The sequence below is a fragment of the Bombina bombina genome, chromosome 1 (assembly GCF_027579735.1).
Source record: "Bombina bombina isolate aBomBom1 chromosome 1, aBomBom1.pri, whole genome shotgun sequence".
Classification (NCBI taxonomy): Eukaryota; Metazoa; Chordata; class Amphibia; order Anura; family Bombinatoridae; genus Bombina; species Bombina bombina.
In genome coordinates, this window is record NC_069499.1 from 1,333,657,613 (window position 1) to 1,333,679,646 (window position 22,034).

The window sequence follows — 22,034 nt, forward strand, 5'->3', positions numbered from 1 at the left end:
ATCAGCATCAACACCGCTGAGGTCATGAACTCTCTTACTGTGATCTCATGAGATTTGACTTAACTCTAATGAGATTTCATAGTAAACTTCATTAAACTGAATAGGGAAATTACAGGAGTGTGCACAAGAATCAGTCCCTTGCCTGTCCAGGGACAGATATACTGCAATGGGGTTTGAATACGTTGGACATTTTGAGATAAACTATCTTCCTTTTTTACATAGATGCTTGGGTGATATTTTCTAGTCGACGTTTTACAGCTATGCTGCATCACCTTAAAGTGTTTCAGCATTTGGGTATCATGGCCTTTTAAGGGTAGCTAATTCAGATTATTCGCCTGAATGCCAAGGCCTTATGTTTTTCTGTGCTAGCCTGTAGGGCACTCTGGCTGAAGTCTTGGTCTGCGGACATGGCTTAGACTTCTTTCCCTTTCGCTTAGGGGAAAAATTCTCTTTAGTTCAGGCTTGGACTCAATCATATCCACGGTTACTGGGGGGTGCCTTTTTACCACAGGATAAGAAGAACAAACCTAAGGGACAAGGTCCTAATTTTCGCTCCTTTCGTTCGGACAAATCCCAACTTCAGCAGCCCTCTACGAAGCCTGAGCAGTCCAAGGGAACTTGGAAACCTCCTCAGTCCTGAAATAAATCCAAGCAGAACAAGAAGCTTGCCGAGTCGGTCGGCATGAAGGGGCGTCCCCAGATCCGGCCTTGGATCTGGTATGGGGCAGACTATCTCTATTTTCGGAAGCTTGGTTTGGGGACGTGCAAGACCTGTGGGTACTGGAGGTCATCACTCAGGGATACAGGATAGGTTTTAAGTCTCATCCTCCCAGGGGCAGATTCCTCTTATCAAACCTGTCCTCAAAGTCAGAATAGAGAGAAGCTTTTCTAGGGGGTGTGAAGGATCTCTCCTCCCTGGGGGTCATTGTACCAGTACCTCCAGCAGAGAGAGGTCTGGGATACTACTCAAACCTCTTTGTGGTACCAAAGATGGAGGGTACTTTTTGTCCGATTCTGGACCTAAAGTGCTTAAACAAATTCCTGACTGTTCCCTCTTTCAAGATTGAGACAATAAGGTCCATTCTTTCTTTGGTTCATGCTGAGACAGTGGAATGGCAATCATTCAGATCTGTCTCAACAGATTTCTCTGGAAAGCCGGTCAAGAGAATTGCTCTCCTGGTGGCTCTGTCTGATCACCTGTCCCAAGGGACATCCTTCTTGAGACCATCCTGGGAGATTGTGACTACGGACATGAGTCTCACATGATGGGGAGCTGTTTGGGGTGCCAGGAAGGCACAGAGCATTGTCAGTATATTTATGAAAATCTAAGTAGTGCTCTCCAAATAATATATCCGCTTATGGCAGGGTTACAACACAATATACTTAAAAATAGAAACCCTTAATCAACATGCATCTACTATAAACCATACAATTAATATAAATATCTGAATTATTTTATTTAGTTAATATCCATGAGCATTTTTGAAATATATTTGTAATAAAAGGAATATGAAATAATATTCTATGCGCTTGACAACTATTTAAGATATGCTATCCCTTTTACAAAACCCAGAAAAATAAAAAAATATACCTTCACAAATCAGCCTTATTTACAAATAGCCTTTTATTTAGTTAACACAATAGGACTAAAACCTTAACATCCAGCAATACAATTCTAAACTGTGCTCTTAAACAATAGGATAATATATATATTCTGCTATTTAACTGCAATTTATCCTAATACAATATTAATTTACAATATCAGAACTTGCAGATGAGTTACTTAGCCAATCAGACACAGATTTAAACAATATATAGGCTGTGACTACCAATTTAAAATACAATTTGCTTACTATAATTATTATTATTATTATTTATTTATATTTGCATAGATAAACAATTTAAGATTGGGATTAGTTTAACAATACATAGGCTATGAAATGCTAACGTGAAATATGCACTATTTCCTTAACTCTGCTACATACAGCAATAGTAAATGTTTACTTTAAATGCTTGCATACAAATATGCAGGCTAAGAGCTATTCAGGGTTATGCAATACAATTTAAACCCAATTTGTTCTTTCCAATCTTCCAATTTAAATTTTACTATAGTGACTATGCATATGACTTATCTTACCAAAAACCTTGTATACATTACAAAATAAACAGCAACCCAGTTTCCAATGTTTCTCAACAGATCCAATTTCACCTCAGAAATTCAAAATTGGGGATAATGCATATGGAGTCCAACAGTAGTTGTGTGCTTTAATAATAACCACAGTAGTTATTCCTTCTGGATTAGCCAACAACCTCCCTTATCAGTCTCTATGCTGGGGTTTAAATAATCTGATTTCACCCCTCCCCTTTTTTGGTTATTATCAGTCATTGGTGATTATTGGAAACGCCCACGGAGCCTTGTCTTGGATTGGTTCTTTGCAACTGAACATGGATTGGTTTATTTGGTAAGTGTGTTGTCAAGGAAATGTATCTTTGCAACAACCAATCATCTCATGGCTGCAATTTCGCGTCATAACACCAGGTGGCAGCAGACAGTACAACACAGCAATACATACAGCATTTTTAGACAGTGAAATTATTTCTTTAAACTATGTAATAACTGCCATAATTTCTTGTATTAATCTCTTCCAATATTAATTATAGATGAAGCAGCATCAGATCAATTTCCTGATCGTTTTGATATGAAACATCATGTTTTATATTAACATTTTATTATATTAAGGCAATGTAATACTGCTAATTATTAGCTTAAATGCATTATAATTTTATCAGTATCCTGGCATTTCTATACAAATAACAGCTTATTTTTATATTTCCAATAGTTCTGTCTGCATTGTGTTCTCTACGATGCATCTGAAAAATAGAAAACTTATGTTATATATATATATATATGCACTTCAAATATGGGATAATTAAAATGATTATTCAATCTATACTAATTCTGAATTTATTTCCTATATAAATATCCCATGCAGCAATTATCTATTAATACAATGTGTTTATATTTATTATCAAATAAAAGACCGTCACATATCCATTAAAAATATATATATTTTCTTATAATGCTGACATGTATTTTACTTGCCTGTAACATAGTTGTTTTGAAATCACAGTGTAAGCCACATGCTTTCTCTGTGTTATCTTAACCCAGACGCAATGTTTAACATCTTGTATATTCCAGTGTTATTAGCCACACAGCATGAGCCACTCAACAAATCTGTGCTAATTATCAGTCCCTTTTGAAGAATGTTTGCATCTTTCACATCTCTTCAGACGGATCGGCATCCCCATTGGAGGAAGCCCATATATGTGAATGTATCCTGATCTAGGTATCAGAATGCTGTCTTTTAACTTTGGTTCCCAGGCAATCATACAGATGGTTTCTGAAACTGTGTTACATTTTAATTAAACCAAATGCCCTATTGTTCTCATTTTAGCCAGGAATGTCTCCTTCAAAGTAATCTCTGAGTCTCCTGTGCAATTGAAAAAGTGGGGGAGAACCAAACCTGTCTGAAATCAGTTTGTCTGACAGAAATGAGTCCTTTCTGCTGACCAGTTCAGATCTGAATAAATATAATTGTATTGCATAGCCTTAAAATATATATATATATATATATATATATATATTTATTTATCCCACATATACCTTGACAGCATGTAGACTAAAGAGGAATCCCCTCTACATCTTGGAGCTTAGAGCAATCTTCAATGCTCTGAAGGTTTGGCCCAGTTTATCAGATTCCAATTGGAAAACATAACCTCTGTGGCTTACATCATCCATCAGGGAGGAACGAGGAGCTCCCTAGCAATGAGGGAAGTATCTCGGTTTCTGGAATAGGTGGAGGCCCACAACTGCTCGCTGTCAGCGATCCACATTCTGCGTGTGGACAACTGGGAAGCAGATTTCCTCAGCAGACAATCCTTTCTTCCGGGGGAATGGTCTCTCCATCCCGAGGTGTTTTGTGGAGATTTGCGACAGATGGGGGATGCCAGAGATAGATCTCATGGCGTCCCGGCTCAATTCCAAGCTACCCAGGTATGGGTCGCGGTCCAGGGATCCTCAGGCGGAGCTAATAGATGCATTAGCAGTGCCTTGGAGGTTGTCTGATCTACATTTTCCCGCCACTACCACTTCTACCTTGTGTGGTGTCCCGTATCAAGCAGGAGCGAGCATCAGTGATTCTAATTGCTCCATCGTGGCCTTGGAGGATGTGGTTCGCGGGTCTGGTGGGGGATGTCTTCATCTCCGCCATGGAGGTTACGTTGTCGCAGGGATCTGCTGGAACAAGGTCCTTTTGTTCATCAAAATCTAGATTCTGAGGCTGACTGCGTGGTGATTGAACGCTTAGGTATAGATTTATCAAAGCAATATACCTGTAATTGTGGGCAAAATAATGCATACGCACCAATCGCCATATGTATGAAAGTAATTTGCGCCTATAATTGCGCAAATCTGAAAGAAACTTCTTTGCACTCCGCTTGCATTCGCCTAGGCGCTCTGACGTGCTCCCGAGTTCACCAATATACATTCGTAATAGGCGTAATTTCACAGCCTGACCTACAAATACGCCCATTTTCTTATTTATCATTGCTTTGCGCCGATAGGGAACTGAAATTTCTCCTTAAATTGCGTGTTCTATATTTCGCCATACAGACTGAGGCAAGCACCATTATCATACATGCTTTTACATCTTGTGATGCAGTACTTTCTTCTTTTAACTCATTTTTCAAAGGCTCGGCGCCAAAAAGAGACTGTTATTGCCAGAAATTTGCGCTTTCACAGGCGCATACGGGTACCAAGAGTTTTTTAGAGAGAGAGAGAGAGAGAACACAACACAACCATTATATAATATAAATATGCGCAAAATAGATACCTAAAAAAACACGTTAGTAATAATCAAGACATAGTGGTGTAAATATTTATAGGGATGTACTGTGATAAATATGGAGTAAATGACAGGCGAAATTTATCATTATTACGCCCCAGCTCGCCTTTTACTAAACGCGCAAAATTACATTTTTTAAAAAAAATTGTTTTTATAAATTCAGGCGCACGTGCGCTTCTCGAGGCGAGCTGGGGTGCAGTTACAGGCGAAGCACATACAGAGTTCGCCTAGCCTTTGATAAATCTACTTCTAGCCAAGAGAGGGTTTTCTGAGAGAGTTATTGATACTCTCATTCAAGCTCGTAAGCCGGTTACTCATTGCATCTATCATAAGGTGTGGAGGACCTACTTATTCTGGTGTGAAGAGCGTGGTTTTCCCTGGCATAAGGTCAGGGTTTCCAGGATTCTTTCCTTTCTCCAGGATGGTCTGGAGAAGGGCCTTTTGGCTAGCTCCCTTAAAGGGACATAAAACCCACATTTTTTCTTTCATGATTTAGAAAGAGCATACAATTTTAAACAACTTTCTAATTTACTTCTATTATCTAATTTGCTCAATTCTTTTGATATACTTTGCTGAAAAGCATATCTAGATAGGATTAGTAGCTGCTGATTGTTTGCTGCAAATAGATGCCTTGTGTGATTGGCTCACACATGTGCATTGCTATTTCTCCAACATAGGTGTGTCCGGTCCACGGCGTCATCCTTACTTGTGGGATATTCTCTTCCCCAACAGGAAATGGCAAAGAGCCCAGCAAAGCTGGTCACATGATCCCTCCTAGGCTCCGCCTACCCCAGTCATTCTCTTTGCCGTTGCACAGGCAACATCTCCACGGAGATGGTTAAGAGTTTTTTGGTGTTTAAATGTAGTTTTTATCCTTCAATCAAGTGTTTGTTATTTTGAAATAGTGCTGGTATGTACTATTTACTCTGAAACAGAAAAGAGATGAAGATTTCTGTTTGTAAGAGGAAGATGATTTTAGCAAACGTTACTAAAATCGATTGCTGTTTCCACACAGGACTGTTGAGATGAAGTAACTTCAGTTGGTGGAAACAGTTGGCAGACTTTTCTGTTTGAGGTATGACTGGCCACATTTCTAACAAGACTATGTAATGCTGGAAGGCTGTCATTTCCCCTATGGGGACCGGTAAGCCATTTTCTTAGATTAAGTAAAAGAATAAAGGGCTTCATAAGGGCTTAAAAAACTGGTAGACATTTTTCTGGGCTAAAACGATTACTTGCTAAGCATATTTTGCAGATTATAACTCTTAATAGTTATTATAATCTTGGATTGTTTTAAAAAAAAAACAAAAAAAAACGGCAGGCACTGTATTGGACACCTTTTTCAGATGGGGGCCTTTTCTAGTCATAGGCAGAGCCTCATTTTCGCGCCACTAATGCGCAGTTGTTTTTGGAGAGCAAGGCATGCAGATGCATGTGTGAGGAGCTAAGAACCACTGAAAAAGCTTATAGAAGGCGTCATTTGGTATCGTATTCCCCTCTGGGCTTGGTTGGGTCTCAGCAAAGCAGATAGCTGGGACTGTATAGGGGTTAAATGTAAAAACGGCTCCGGTTCCGTTATTTTAAGGGTTAAAGCTTTCAAATTTGGTGTGCAATACTTTTAAGGCTTTAAGACACTGTGGTGAAATTTTGGTGAATTTTGAACAATTCCTTCATACTTTTTCACATATTCAGTAATAAAGTGTGTTCAGTTTAAAATTTAAAGTGACAGTAACGGTTTTATTTTAAAACGTTTTTTGTGCTTTGTTGACAAGTTTAAGCCTGTTTAACATGTCTGTACCATCAGATAAGCTATGTTCTATATGTATGAAAACCAAGGTTTCTCCCCATTTAAATTTATGTGATAATTGTGCCATAGTGTCCAAACAAAGTAGGGACAATGATGCCACAGATAATGATATTGCCCAAGATGATTCCTCAAATGAGGGGAGTAAGCATGATACTGCATCATCCCCTTCTGTGTCTACACCAGTTTTGCCCACACAAGAGGCCCCTAGTACATCTAGTGCGCCAATACTTATTACCATGCAACAATTAACGGCGGTAATGGATAATTCTATTGCAAACATTTTATCCAAAATGCCTACTTATCAGAGAAAGCGCGATTGCTCTGTTTTAAACACTGAAGAGCAAGAGGACGCTGATGATAACTGTTCTGACATACCCTCACACCAATCTGAAGGGGCCAGGAGGGAGGTTTTGTCTGAGGGAGAAATTTCAGATTCAGGAAAAATTTCTCAACAAGCAGAACCTGATGTTGTAACATTTAAATTTAAATTAGAACATCTCCGCGCACTGCTTAAGGAGGTATTATCTACTCTGGATGATTGTGACAATTTGGTCATTCCAGAGAAATTATGTAAGATGGACAAGTTCCTAGAGGCTCCGGTGCCCCCCGATGCTTTTCCTATACCCAAGCGGGTGGCGGACATAGTAAATAAGGAGTGGGAAAGGCCCGGCATACCTTTTTGTTCCTCCCCCTATATTTAAGAAATTATTTCCTATAGTCGACCCCAGAAAGGACTTATGGCAGACAGTCCCCAAGGTCGAGGGGGCGGTTTCTACTCTAAACAAACGCACTACTATTCCTATAGAAGATAGTTGTGCTTTTAAAGATCCTATGGATAAAAAATTAGAGGGTTTGCTTAAAAAGATGTTTGTTCAGCAAGGTTACCTTCTACAACCAATTTCATGCATTGTTCCTGTCACTACGGCAGCGTGTTTCTGGTTCGAAGAACTAGAAAAGTCGCTCAATAAAGAATCTTCGTATGAGGAGGTTATGGACAGAGTTCAAGCACTTAAATTGGCTAACTCTTTTATTTTAGATGCCGCTTTGCAATTAGCTAGATTAGCGGCGAAAAATTCAGGGTTTGCTATCGTGGCGCGCAGAGCGCTTTGGCTAAAGTCTTGGTCAGCGGATGTGTCTTCCAAGACAAAATTGCTTAACATCCCTTTCAAAGGTAAAACACTGTTTGGTCCTGATTTGAAAGAGATTATTTCAGACATCACCGGGGGAAAGGGCCACGCCCTCCCTGTCAGTATATTTATGAAAATCTTAGCAGTGCTATCCAAATAATATATATAAGTTTATGGCAGGGTTATAAACACAATACAAAGAAATAGAAACCCTTATCAACCATGCACCTACTAGACCATACAATTAATATAAATATCTGAATTCTTTTATTTAGTTAATATCCATAAACATATTGAACTATATTTGCAATAAAAGGAAACTAAATAAAAGTTTATATGCGTTAGAACCAACTCTTAAGATATGCTATTCTTCTTACAAAACCCAGAACAATATACCTTCACAATTCAGCCTTATTTATTTAACACAATGGGACTAAAAACCTTTAACATCCAAGCAATACAATTCTAAACAGTGTTTATAAAACAATAGGATAATATATATTCTGCTATTTAACTGCAATTTATCCTAATACAAAATTAACTGACAATATCAGAACTTGTATAGATGAGTTACTTAGCCAATTCAGACACAGATTTGAACAATACCTAGGCTTATAACTACCAATTTAAAATACAATATACTTCACCAATTTTGAACCAATTCGTAGCGGTCTTTAGGTCATCTCATTTGAAAGAAGGTTTTTGCACAAATCAAGGATAAGTTTTAAGCTCCTTGCTGAAGTGAACTTTTTTTTTTTCAGGTATATCGCAGCCAAAATCAGATCACTAATTTTCAACAAGTTACAGACAACTCTCCCTTGTGCATTCAACACTCCCATTATATAATCATTGATGACATCATGTGGGTGGCACTACGGGAGCTGACCTTCCCATTGGTTATCTGGGAAGTCTAAATCGGATTGGCCCTTGGAAATTTCATTTTTAACAGCCAGAAAGAACCTTCTGGCTGTAGTTCTCGCAACATAACACCAGGTGGCAGCATACAGTACAACATAGCAATACAATACAGCATTTCTGACATTTTTAAGCAAGTAAATTTTTTTTTTTTTTTTATAAAATGGTTATTTAATCAGATTACACTCTCTGCATTAATCATATATAACCCCAATTACAGATGGTTAATATTAGGTTATTTTTTTTTTTGATTATTCTGATACCAAATATGTTATATTATTAACATTTTATTATATCAAGGCAATTTAATACTGCTAATTAGTAGCTTAAAATGCATTACAATTTTATCGGTATCCTGGCATTTATATGTGAATAATAGCTTATTTTTAATTCAGTATTGTACTGTATTCCAAGTGAATCCTGTCTATGTAGATCTGAAATAAGAAAATAAATGTTAATAATCACTTCTCTTCAGGTCCATAAACATCTATTCATGTTTTTAAACACACAGAGGCTAAGTAAGATCTTTTATGTTTTCAAAACATATAAATATATATACACATATATATATATACACACATATATATATATATATATATATATATATACACACATACATGCACATTCACTTCTATGTAGATTTGAGATTATCTGTCTGAAAAATATAAACAAAACAGAATTTATTACACATTTTTGACTGATTAAAACAGTTACCTCCCAAGCTTAGCAAATACCCATGTAATAATAATATAGAATTAGACAATTTCCCAAATTTCTATATTTAATACATTCTGGGGCATGTATTTAAACAGAGAGAGAAAAAAAAATGTTTATTTGCTGTCTGCTTACGTGAACTTCCAGAGTCATACCTCAGCATCTGTCTTTGTTTTCTCTGTGTTATTTTAATCACCACATCTGGTATTATCAGCCACATAGCCTGAGTCATTCAAAACAAATTTGTGCTAATTATCAGTTCCCCTTGAAAAATGTTTGCAGTTCTCACATTTCTTCAGACGGATCGGCATTTCTCTTGGAGGAAATCCATATATATGGGCCTGTATCCTGAAACTGTGTTAGTTTCCATTTCCTTTCAAAATTACTTCCCCCAACATTCCTCTAAGTGACTGTTCTGAAATTTGGCAGGCCAAATGTTCCATTGTCTCCCCCTGTGTGTTCAGCATAATTTTACATAATGAATGTGGGAGATCTCTTAGGAACAAACCTTTGTCTACAGACCATGTTCATATCCACAGATCTATTAAATAAAGACAAATATACCTCTATATATTATTTAATAATATTTCAAATACCTTGACATCCCTCAGGATAGGTCTTTTAAGGCTAAAAATAAGCCTAATTTTCGTCCCTTTCGCAGAAACAGACCAGCCTCTAATTCTACATCCTCTAAGCAAGAGGGTAATACTTCACAACCCAAACCAGCCTGGAGACCGATGCAAGGCTGGAACAAGGGTAAGCAGGCCAAGAAGCCTGCCACTGCTACCAAAACAGCATGAAGGGATGGCCCCCGATCCGGGACCGGATCTGGTGGGGGGCAGACTTTCTCTCTTTGCTCAGGCTTGGGCAAGAGATGTTCAGGATCCTTGGGCACTAGAAATAGTTTCTCAAGGTTATCTCCTGGAATTCAAGGAACTACCCCCAAGGGGAAGGTTCCACAGGTCTCAATTATCTTCAAACCACATAAAAAGACAGGCATTCTTACATTGTGTAGAAGACCTGTTAAAGATGGGAGTAATTCATCCAGTTCCAATAGGAGAACAAGGGATGGGGTTTTACTCCAACCTGTTCATAGTTCCCAAAAAAGAGGGAACATTCAGACCAATTTTAGATCTCAAGATCCTAAACAAATTTCTCAGGGTTCCATCGTTCAAAATGGAAACCATTCGAACGATCCTTCCCACCATCCAGGAAGGTCAATTTATGACCACGGTGGATTTAAAGGATGCGTACCTACATATTCCTATCCACAAGGAACATCATCAGTTCCTAAGGTTCACTTTTCTGGACAAGCATTACCAGTTTGTGGCACTTCCATTCGGATTAGCCACTGCTCCGAGAATTTTCACAAAGGTACTAGGGTCCCTTCTAGCGGTTCTAAGACCAAGGGGCATTGCAGTAGTACCTTACTTGGACGACATCCTGATTCAAGCGTTGTCTCTGTCAAAAGCAAAGGCTCATACGGACATCGTCCTAGCCTTTCTCAGATCTCACGGGTGGAAAGTGAACAAAGAAAAAAGTTCTCTGTCCCCGTCAACAAGAGTTCCCTTCTTGGGAACAATAATAGATTCCTTAGAAATGAGGATTTTTCTGACAGAGGTCAGAAAATCAAAAATTCTAAGCTCTTGTCAAGTACTTCATTCTGTTCTTCGTCCTTCCATAGCGCAGTGCATGGAAGTAATAGGATTTGATGGTTGCAACAATGGACATAGTTCCTTTTGCACGAATTCATCTAAGACCATTACAACTGTGCATGCTCAGACAGTGGAATGGGGATTATACAGACTTGTCTCAGACGATTCAAGTAGATCAAAAGACCAGAGATTCACTCCGTTAGTAGCTGATCCTGGACAACCTGTCACAGGGAATGAGCTTCCGCAGACCAGAGTGGGTCATTGTCACGACCGACACCAGTCTGGTGGGCTGGGGCGCGGTCTGGGAACCCCTGAAAGCTCAGGGTCCATGGTCTCGGGAAGAATCTCTTCTCCCGATAAACTTTCTGGAACTGAGAGCGATATTCAATGCTCTCAAAGCTTGGCCTCAACTAGCAAAGGCCAAATTCATAAGGTTTCAATCAGACAACATGACGACTGTTGCATATATCAACCATCAGGGGGGAACAAGGAGTTCCCTGGCGATGGAGGAAGTGACCAAGATAATTCAATGGGCGGAGGATCACTCCTGCCACTTGTCTGCAATCCACATCCCAGGAGTGGAAAATTGGGAAGCGGATTTTCTGAGTCGTCAGACATTCCATCCGGGGGAGTGGGAACTCCATCCGGAAATCTTTGCCCAAATAACTCAATTATGGGGCATTCCAGACATGGATCTGATGGCCTCTCGTCAGAACTTCAAGGTTCCTTGCTACGGGTCCAGATCCAGGGATCCCAAGGCGACTCTAGTAGATGCACTAGTAGCACCTTGGACCTTCAAACTAGCTTATGTATTCCCACCGTTTCCTCTCATTCCCAGGCTGGTAGCCAGGATCAATCAGGAGAGGGCTTCGGTGATCTTGATAGCTCCTGCGTGGCCACGCAGGACTTGGTATGCAGACATGGTGAATATGTCATCGGCTCCACCATGGAAGCTACCTTTGAGACAGGACCTTCTTGTTCAAGGTCCATTCGAACATCAGAATCTGGTTTCCCTCCAACTGATGGCTTGGAGATTGAACGCTTGATTTTATCAAAGCATGGGTTTTCAGATTCTGTTATAGATACTCTGATTCAGGCTAGAAAGCCTGTAACTAGAAAAATTTACCATAAAATATGGAAAAAATATATCTGTTGGTGTGAATCTAAAGGATTCCCATGGAACAAGATAAAAATTCCTAAGATTCTATCCTTTCTACAAGAAGGTTTGGAGAAAGGATTATCTGCAAGTTCTCTGAAGGGACAGATCTCTGCTTTATCTGTTTTACTTCACAAAAGGCTGACAGCTGTGCCAGACGTTCAAGCGTTTGTTCAGGCTCTGGTTAGAATCAAGCCTGTTTACAGACCTTTGACTCCTCCCTGGAGTCTAAATCTAGTTCTTTCAGTTCTTCAAGGGGTTCCGTTTGAACCCTTACATTCCGTAGATATTAAGTTATTATCTTGGAAAGTTTTGTTTTTGGTTGCAATTTCTTCTGCTAGAAGAGTTTCAGAGTTATCTGCTCTGCAGTGTTCTCCGCCCTATCTGGTGTTCCATGCAGATAAGGTGGTTTTGCGTACTAAGCCTGGTTTTCTTCCGAAAGTTGTTTCCAACAAAAATATTAACCAGGAGATAGTTGTACCTTCTTTGTGTCCGAATCCAGTTTCAAAGAAGGAACGTTTGTTACACAATTTGGACGTAGTCCGTGCTCTAAAATTCTATTTAGAGGCTACTAAAGATTTCAGACAAACATCTTCTTTGTTTGTTGTTTATTCTGGTAAAAGGAGAGGTCAAAAAGCAACTTCTACCTCTCTTTCTTTTTGGCTTAAAAGCATTATCCGATTGGCTTATGAGACTGCCGGACGGCAGCCTCCTGAAAGAATCACAGCTCACTCCACTAGGGCTGTGGCTTCCACATGGGCCTTCAAGATCGAGGCTTCTGTTGACCAGATATGTAAGGCAGCGACTTGGTCTTCACTGCACACTTTTGCCAAATTTTACAAATTTGATACTTTTGCTTCTTCGGAGGCTATTTTTGGGAGAAAGGTTTTGCAAGCCGTGGTGCCTTCCATTTAGGTGACCTGATTTGCTCCCTCCCTTCATCCGTGTCCTAAAGCTTTGGTATTGGTTCCCACAAGTAAGGATGACGCCGTGGACCGGACACACCTATGTTGGAGAAAACAGAATTTATGCTTACCTGATAAATTACTTTCTCCAACGGTGTGTCCGGTCCACGGCCCGCCCTGGTTTTTTTTTTTTTTTTAATCAGGTCTGATGAATTATTTTCTCTAACTACAGTCACCACGGTATCATATGGTTTCTCCTATGCATATTTCCTCCTGTACGTCGGTCGAATGACTGGGGTAGGCGGAGCCTAGGAGGGATCATGTGACCAGCTTTGCTGGGCTCTTTGCCATTTCCTGTTGGGGAAGAGAATATCCCACAAGTTAGGATGACGCCGTGGACCGGACACACCGTTGGAGAAAGTAATTTATCAGGTAAGCATAAATTCTGTTTTCTTCAACAAAGGATATCTAAGGAATGAAGCAAATTGGATAATACTAGTAAATTGGAATGTTGTTTAAAATTGTATTCTCTACTTGAATCATGTAAGAACATTTTTGGGTTTAGTGTCCCTTTAAGGGACAGATTTTGGCGATATCTATCTGTTTTACTGCACAAGAGGCTTGCTGAGCTTCCAGACGTCCGGTCTTTTGTTCAGGCTCTCTAGCGCTCCTCCTTGGAGTTTAAATCTTGTTCTTAAGGTTTTGCAGAGGGCTCTGTTTGAGCCTATGCACGGCCTTGATATTAAATTGCTATCTTGTAAGGTTCTCTTTATACTGGCTATTGCGTCGGCACGCAGAGTATCTGAGATGAATGCCTGCAATGTGAGCCACCTTACCTAGTATTCCATACTGATAAAAGCTGTTCTTCGTACTGGGTTAGGTTTTCTTCCTAAGGTTGTTTCAGATGGCAACAGCATTCAGGAGATTGTTGTTCCTTCCTTGTGTCCTAACCCTTCATCTTCGAAGGAGCGGTTACTTCATAATTTGGATGTGGTTCGGGCCTTGAAGTTCTATCTTCAAGCTACTAAGGAGTTCAGGCAGACTTCTTCTTTGTTGTCTACTCTGGGAAGCGTAAGGGGCTGAAAGCCTCGTCCACTTCCTTATCTTTTTGGTTGAGGAGCATTTCGCTTTGCATATGAAACAGCGGGACATAAGCCTTCTCAGAGGATTATTCAACCAAAGCAATGGCTTCCTCTTTGTCCTTCAAGAATGGTCCTCCTTGCATACCTTTTCAAAATTTTACAAATTTGTCTTTTTTGCTTCGACTGAAGCATCTTTTGGGGGAGAGGTTTTGCAGGCTATGGTGCCCTCAGAATAGGGTCCGCCTCTCCTTTTTTACCCTCCAGTTTCATTCAGTGTCCTCTAGAGCAGTGATTTTCAACCTTTTTTTTTTTGCCGTGGCACACGTTTATACATGAAAAAATCACATATTGAAATTAATTCACAAACCATCATAATGATTGTCTGTGAATGAATGTCAATATGTCAAGGCTGGAAATGACGCCTGATGAGCCTGTCACATACCTCCCAATATTTCAAAATTTGAAATAGGGACACCCCTGCACTAGGAAAAGTCCCCTCCCCCATCAGTCATCATCTCACTCAAAATAAAAAACAAGCAAAATTTAAAAAATATGTCACATTGTTGTCAGTCTGCCGCGGCACACCTGAGGATCTCTCACGGCACACTAGTGTGCCACGGCACAACTGGTTGAAAAACACTGCTCTAGAGCTTGGGTATATGTTTCCCACTAGTAAGGAATGAAGTCTTGTACTCTCTTCATATTAAGATGGAAAACATAAATTATGGTTACCAGATAATTTCCTTTCCATCTGTATGAGGAGAGTCCACGACCCCCGCCCATTTTCTCTGTTGGGCAGACCAAAATTTTGTTTTGTTCTTCTGGCACCATTTATACCCTGATATTTATCCTACTGTTCCTTGTTCCCTTGGCAGAATGACTGGTGGGGGAGGTATTTAAGCCTTTGGCTGGGGTGTGTCTGCCTCCTCCTGGTGGCCAGATTCATTATTTCATACAAGTAAGGAATGAAGCTGTGGACTCATCATTAGCAGATATAAAAAATATATATATAATCTCCTGAAAGCAAGTGTCAATCTGGTTTTGATGTGTTTGGTTCCTCTTTACATGTTTCTACTCAACTTGAGTAAATCTGAAATTCAGGCGTGTGGGAGTACAGTAATTGCTGAAAGAGTCGACTCTGGAGACCTTAAAAAATGTCTTAACAAGTATGCAATATGAGAGAGAAATTTCCTATTTGTTTCATTTTAACTGTAGTAAGCTTCATCAGTAAGGATTTTTTTTTTTTATGTTTTAAAATTGTATGCTCTCCTCGAATCATGAAAGTGATTAAATAAAATAACTTGGGGGGTCAAGATGATTACAATCTGAATGAGTGCTTGCTTTAAAAAAATGCTTTCTAATGTGCAATTTATTTTCTCTTAAAGCTGCTTTGGAACTATAAATTTAATCTGACAAAGGATCTAAAGTTTGAGTCAGTAGCGAAGGAAATCTGCAAGTCTACGCTGACTGTGGTGAGTATGGGCTGTAAATTTATTTATTTTTTTCCATTATTGATAGAGGGTTCTTTCTGTAGTTTCAAACGAATAGCAAATCATGCAAAATTTGATTTGGAATTTGCTTTTTTATTTAAATTTAAAGTACATTGTTGAATGGAGATCCTGGAAACGTAAAATGGATGTAATTTTCCCATTTTTATTTCTTGATGCATTAAGCCCATCCTCTGTCTGTTTCCAAGTCTAGGACAGAACTGATCCAAATTTTATTTTACATAGGATGGCCACATTTAATCTTAATCTGGTTCTTCTCAAATCATTTGAAAATCTTGTTCAGATAATATAATAAATATCTGAGTATAAGCAGACCTTTTATCAGGGATATCTCACAGTAACAGATATGCTTCTTCTGATTTTCTGCAGCTGAAGGAATGTGCAGATGAAGTTCCCGGTAAGGGATATGTGGTTTCTTGTCTGGTAGAGCATCGTGGAAATATCACAGAGTATCAGTGCCTACAATACATAACAAAGATGGCTGCCATTATCTATAGTGACTTTCGTCTGATTTGTGGCTTTATGGAAGATTGTAAGAGTGAAATAAACATGCTGAAATGTGGCAGCATCAGGCCCGGCGAGAAGGTAAATAAACATATGATTCTGCTTATGGGATTTATTGTAGAACAAAAAGGCCTCCTTATTGTTCTATCTGTATGCAAACAATTTAGAGCAATAGAAAACTATAATTTTAGTACCCATATCCCCCCCCCCCAATTTCTTAAGCCCCTTGTTTTTCAACATTTGGTACATGTACCCCTAGAGAGGCCTGTGGCATTTGCTGATTCAGAGAATATAAACCGTTAAAGGGACACTGAACCCAAATTTTTTCTTTCTTGATTCAGATAGAGCATGCAAATTTAAGCAACGTTCTAATTTACTCCTATTATCAATTTTTCTTCCTTCTCTTGCTTTCTTTATTTGAAAACGAAGGCATCTAAGCTATTATTTGGTTCAGGACCATGGAAAGCATTTGTTTATTGGTGTTTATCAGCAAGAACAACACAGTGTGTTCACCAAAAATGGGCTGGCATCTAAACTTGCATTCTTGCATTTCAAATAAAGATACCAAGAGAATGAAGAAAATTTGATAATAGGAGTAAATTAGAAAGTTGCTTAAAATTGCATGCTCTTTCTGAATCACGAAAGAAAAAATTTGGGTTCAGTGTCCCTTTAATGTATCATATATAAATATTTATCAGTTCTACCCTAAAACACCCACTAACAAGGACCTATTTGAATTCTCTGCTTGGGCTTGTCAGCTGCTCACTTGATGTAACTGACTCACCTGTACTGAGGTAAGAAAATCATTCAAATCTGTCCGATTAGTAACATTTGAGGACAGAGTTGAGAAATGCTTATGTAAAGTATGCCACAGGGAACGTGCCAGGTAATGGGTATAGCACTGTGATTAAAAACTCACTAATGTGCCACATATATGGCCACAGTGAAATATGCCAGGCAAAATGCAAAATTATATGAGGCTGAGCTATGTATATGTGATGGTTAGACGCAGAATTGGGATAACATTAATTTCTCTTGTAAGGTGTATCCAGTCCACGGATCATCCATTACATGTGGGATATTCTCCTTCCCAACAGGAAGTTGCAAGAGGATCACCCACAGCAGAGCTGCTATATAGCTCCTCCGCTAACTGCCATATCCAGTCATTCTCTTGCAACTCTCAACAAAGATGGAGGTAGTAAGAGGAAAGTGGTGAAATATAGTTGGTTTTGTCTTCAATCAAGAGTTTATTATTTTTAAATGGTACTGGAGTTGTACTATTTTATCTCAGGCAGCATTTAGAAGAAGAATCTGCCTGCGTTTTCTATGATCTTAGCAGAAGTAACTAAGATCCACTGCTGTTCTCACATATGTCTGAGGATTGAGGTAACTTCAGAGGGAGAATGGCGTGCAGGTTATCCTGCAATGAGGTATGTGCAGTTTTAAGTTTTTCTAGGGATGGAATTGCTAGAAAATGCTGCTGATACCGGATTAATGTAAGTTAAGCCTAAATGCAGTGATTTAATAGCGACTAGTATCAGGCTTACTATCAGAGATATATATACTCTTATAAATGTGCAATATAAAACGTTTGCTGGCATGTTTAATCGTTTTTATATATGCTTTGGTGATGACACTTATTGGGGCCTAGTTTTCTCCTGTTAAGTGTGGTCAGTCCACGGGTCATCATTACTTCTGGGATATTAACTCCTCCCCAACAGGAAGTGCAAGAGGATCACCCAGCAGAGCTGCTATATAGCTCCTCCCCTCTACGTCACACCCAGTCATTCTCTTGCACCCAACTAATAGATAGGATGTGTGAGAGGACTGTGGTGATTATACTTAGTTTTATACCTTCAATCAAAAGTTTGTTATTTTATAACAGCATCGGAGTGTGGTGTTCCTTCTCTGGTAGAATTTGAAGAAGAATCTACCTGAGTTTTTTGTATGATTTTAGCCGGCGTAGTTAAGATTATATTGCTGTTCTCGGCCATCTGAGGAGTGAGGTAAACTTCAGATCAGGGGACAGCGGGCAGGTTAACCTGCAAAGAGGTATGTAGCAGCATATTATTTTCTGACAATGGAATTGACTGAGAAAATTCTGCCATACCGATATAATGTAAGCTCAGCCTTAAATGCAGTAGTAGCAACTGGTATCAGGCTGTCATGTATGTATATTTACACTTCAGTATTCTGGGGAATGGCACTTCACTGGGATAATACTGTATGCATAAGACTTTAGCCTAATTTGCAGTGACTAGCAACAGGCTTTCTAATGACATTTCATTTATTTGATGTTAAACGTTTTTGCTGGCATGTTAAATCGTTTAATTATCTGAGGTACTGGGTGAAAAATTGTTTTGGGCACTGTTTTTTCCACTTGGCAATCGTTTTATTTAATTTAAGACAGTTTACTGATCTCCCTCACTGTTGTGTGTGAGGGGGAGGGGCCTATTTTGGCGCTTTTGCTACGCATCAGAAAATTCAGTCAGAAGTCTCTTATCTTCCCTGCATGATCCGGTTCGTCTCTACAGAGCTCAGGGGTCTTCAAAAGTCAATTTGAGGGAGGTAATCACTCACAGCAGAGCTGTGAGATTGTAACTGACTGTGATAAAAAACGTTTATTTTCTGTACATTTTTTCTGCTATTCAGGGTTAGTTATCCATTGCTAATGGGGGCAATCCTTTGCTAAAATTGTGTTTTTACCGGAAAGAATTTGATCTTATAGTTTCTCAAGTTTATTATTTCTCAACTGTCATAACTTTTTTTCTGTGCTTCTTAAAGGCACAGTACGTTCATATTATTTGTAAATTGCTTTGAAAAGTATTTCCAAGTTGCTAGTTTAATTGCTAGTGTGTTAAACATGTCTGACTCGGAGGAATATCTCTGTGCTATATGTGCTAAAGCCAAAGTGGAGCCCAATAGAAATTTATGTACTAATTGCATTGATGCTACTTTAAATAAAAGTCAATCTGTACAAATTGAACATCATTCACCAAACAACGAGGGGAGAGTTATGCCGACTAACTCGCCTCACGTGTCAGTACCTGCATCTCCCGCTCAGGAGGTGCGTGATATTGTAGCGCCGAGTACATCAGGGCGGCCATTGCAAATCACATTACAGGATATGGCTAATGTTATGACTGAAGTTTTGGCTAAATTACCAGAACTTAGAGGTAAGCGTGATCACTCTGGGGTGAGAACAGAGTGCGCTGTTGATAATAGGGCCATGTCTGATACTGCGTCACAGTATGCTGAACATGAGGACGGAGAGCTTCAATCTGCAGGTGACGGTTCTGATCCCAATAGAATGGATTCAGACATTTCTAATTTTAAGTTTAAACTCGAAAACCTCCGTGTACTGTTAGGGGAGGTATTAGCAGCTCTGAATGATTGTAACACAGTTGCAATCCCAGAGAAATTTATGTAGGCTGGATAGATACTATGCGGTACCGGCGAGTACTGACGTATTTCCTATACCTAAGAGGCTTACAGAGATAATTACTAAGGAGTGGGATAGGCCCGGTGTACCCTTTTCCCCCCCTCCTGTGTTTAGAAAAATGTTTACAATAGACGCCACCACACGGGACTTATGGCAGACGGTCCCTAAGGTGGAGGGAGCGGTTTCTACTCTGGCTAAGCGTACCACTATCCCGGTGGAGGATAGCTGTGCCTTTTCAGATCCAATGGATAAAAAAATTAGAGGGTTACCTTAAGAAAATGTTTATTCAACAAGGTTTTATATTGCAACCCCTTGCATGTATTGCGTCTGTCTCGGCCGCGGCCGCTTTTTGGTCCGAGTCCCTGGAAGAGACTCTTGACTCAATAACTATAGATGAGATTTCAAGCAAGCTTAAAACACTTAAGCTAGCTAATTCATTTGTTTCAGATGCCGTAGTACATTTAACAAAACTTACCGCTAAGAATTCCGGATTCGCCATTCAGGCACGCAGAGCACTGTGGCTAAAATCCTGGTCAGCTGACGTTACATCTAAATTACTTAACATACCTTTCAAAGGGCAGACCTTATTCGGGCCCGGTTTGAAAGAAATTATCGCTGACATTACAGGAGGTAAAGGCCATGCCCTGCCTCAAGACAGAGCCAAACCTAAGGCTAGACAGTCTAATTTTCGTTCCTTTCGTAATTTCAAGGCGGGAGCAGCATCAACTTCCTCTGCTCCAAAACAGGAAGGAGCTGTTGCTCGCTACAGACAAGGCTGGAGACCTAACCAGTCCTGGAACAAGGGCAAGCAGGCCAGAAAACCTGCTGCTGCCCCTAAGACAGCATGAATCGAGGGCCCCCGATCCGGGAACGGATCTAGTGGGGGGCAGACTTTCTCTCTTCGCCCAGGCTTGGGCAAGAGATGTCCAGGATCCCTGGGCGTTAGAGATCATATCTCAGGGATATCTTCTGGACTTCAAATCCTCTCCCCCAAAAGGGAGATTTCATCTATCAAGGTTGTCTACAAACCAAATAAAGAAAGAGGCGTTTCTACGCTGTGTACAAGATCTTTTACTAATGGGAGTGATCCATCCGGTTCCGCGGTCGGAACATGGACAGGGGTTTTACTCAAATCTGTTTGTGGTTCCCAAAAAAGAGGGAACCTTCAGGCCAATCTTGGATTTAAAGATCCTAAACAAATTCCTAAGAGTTCCATCGTTCAAAATGGAAACTATTCGGACAATCCTACCCATGATCCAAAAGGGTCAGTACATGACCACAGTGGATTTAAAGGATGCTTACCTTCACATACCGATTCACAAAGATCATTACCGGTATCTAAGGTTTGCCTTCCTAGACGGACATTACCAGTTTGTAGCTCTTCCATTCGGATTGGCTACGGCTCCAAGAATCTTCACAAAGGTTCTGGGTGCTCTTCTGGCGGTACTAAGACCGCGAGGAATTTCGGTAGCTCCGTACCTAGACGACATTCTGATACAAGCTTCAAGCTTTCAAACTGCCAAGTCTCATACAGAGTTAGTACTGGCATTTCTAAGGTCGCATGGATGGAAGGTGAACGAAAAGAAGAGTTCTCTCTTTCCACTCACAAGAGCTCCCTTCTTAGGGACTCTTATAGATTCTGTAGAAATGAAGATCTACCTGACAGAAGACAGGTTAACAAAGCTTCAAAATGCATGCCGTGTCCTTCATTCCATTCAACACCCGTCAGTGGCTCAATGCATGGAGGTGATCGGCTTAATGGTAGCGGCAATGGACATAGTACCCTTTGCACGCCTACATCTCAGACCGCTGCAATTGTGCATGCTAAGTCAGTGGAATGGGGATTACTCAGATTTGTCCCCTACTCTGAATCTGGATCAAGAGACCAGAAATTCTCTTCTATGGTGGCTTTCTCGGCCACATCTGTCCAGGGGGATGCCATTCAGCAGGCCGGACTGGACAATTGTAACAACAGACGCCAGCCTACTAGGCTGGGGCGCTGTCTGGAATTCTCTGAAGGCTCAGGGATCATGGACTCAGGAGGAGAGTCTCCTGCCAATAAACATTCTGGAATTGAGAGCAGTTCTCAATGCCCTTCTGGCTTGGCCCCAGTTAACAACTCGGGGGTTCATCAGGTTTCAGTCGGACAACATCACGACTGTAGCTTACATCAACCATCAAGGAGGGACAAGAAGCTCCCTAGCGATGATTGAAGTATCAAAGATAATTCACTGGGCAGAGTCTCACTCTTGCCACCTGTCAGCTATCCACATCCCGGGAGTGGAGAACTGGGAGGCGGATTTCCTAAGTCGTCA

The 22,034-nt window shown here is 40.1% G+C and overlaps 1 protein-coding gene across 1 annotated transcript in view; it reads left to right on the top strand.

The window, feature by feature from the left end:
• The window catches only part of GLG1 (golgi glycoprotein 1), a 447,209-nt gene that overhangs the window by 144,176 nt on the left and 280,999 nt on the right, over positions 1-22,034 (top strand). The window contains exons 3-4 of the mRNA XM_053719464.1: positions 15,651-15,737; positions 16,143-16,358. Of these exons, the coding sequence (XP_053575439.1) occupies positions 15,651-15,737; positions 16,143-16,358 (303 nt within the window). The remainder of the gene's footprint in view (positions 1-15,650; positions 15,738-16,142; positions 16,359-22,034) is intronic.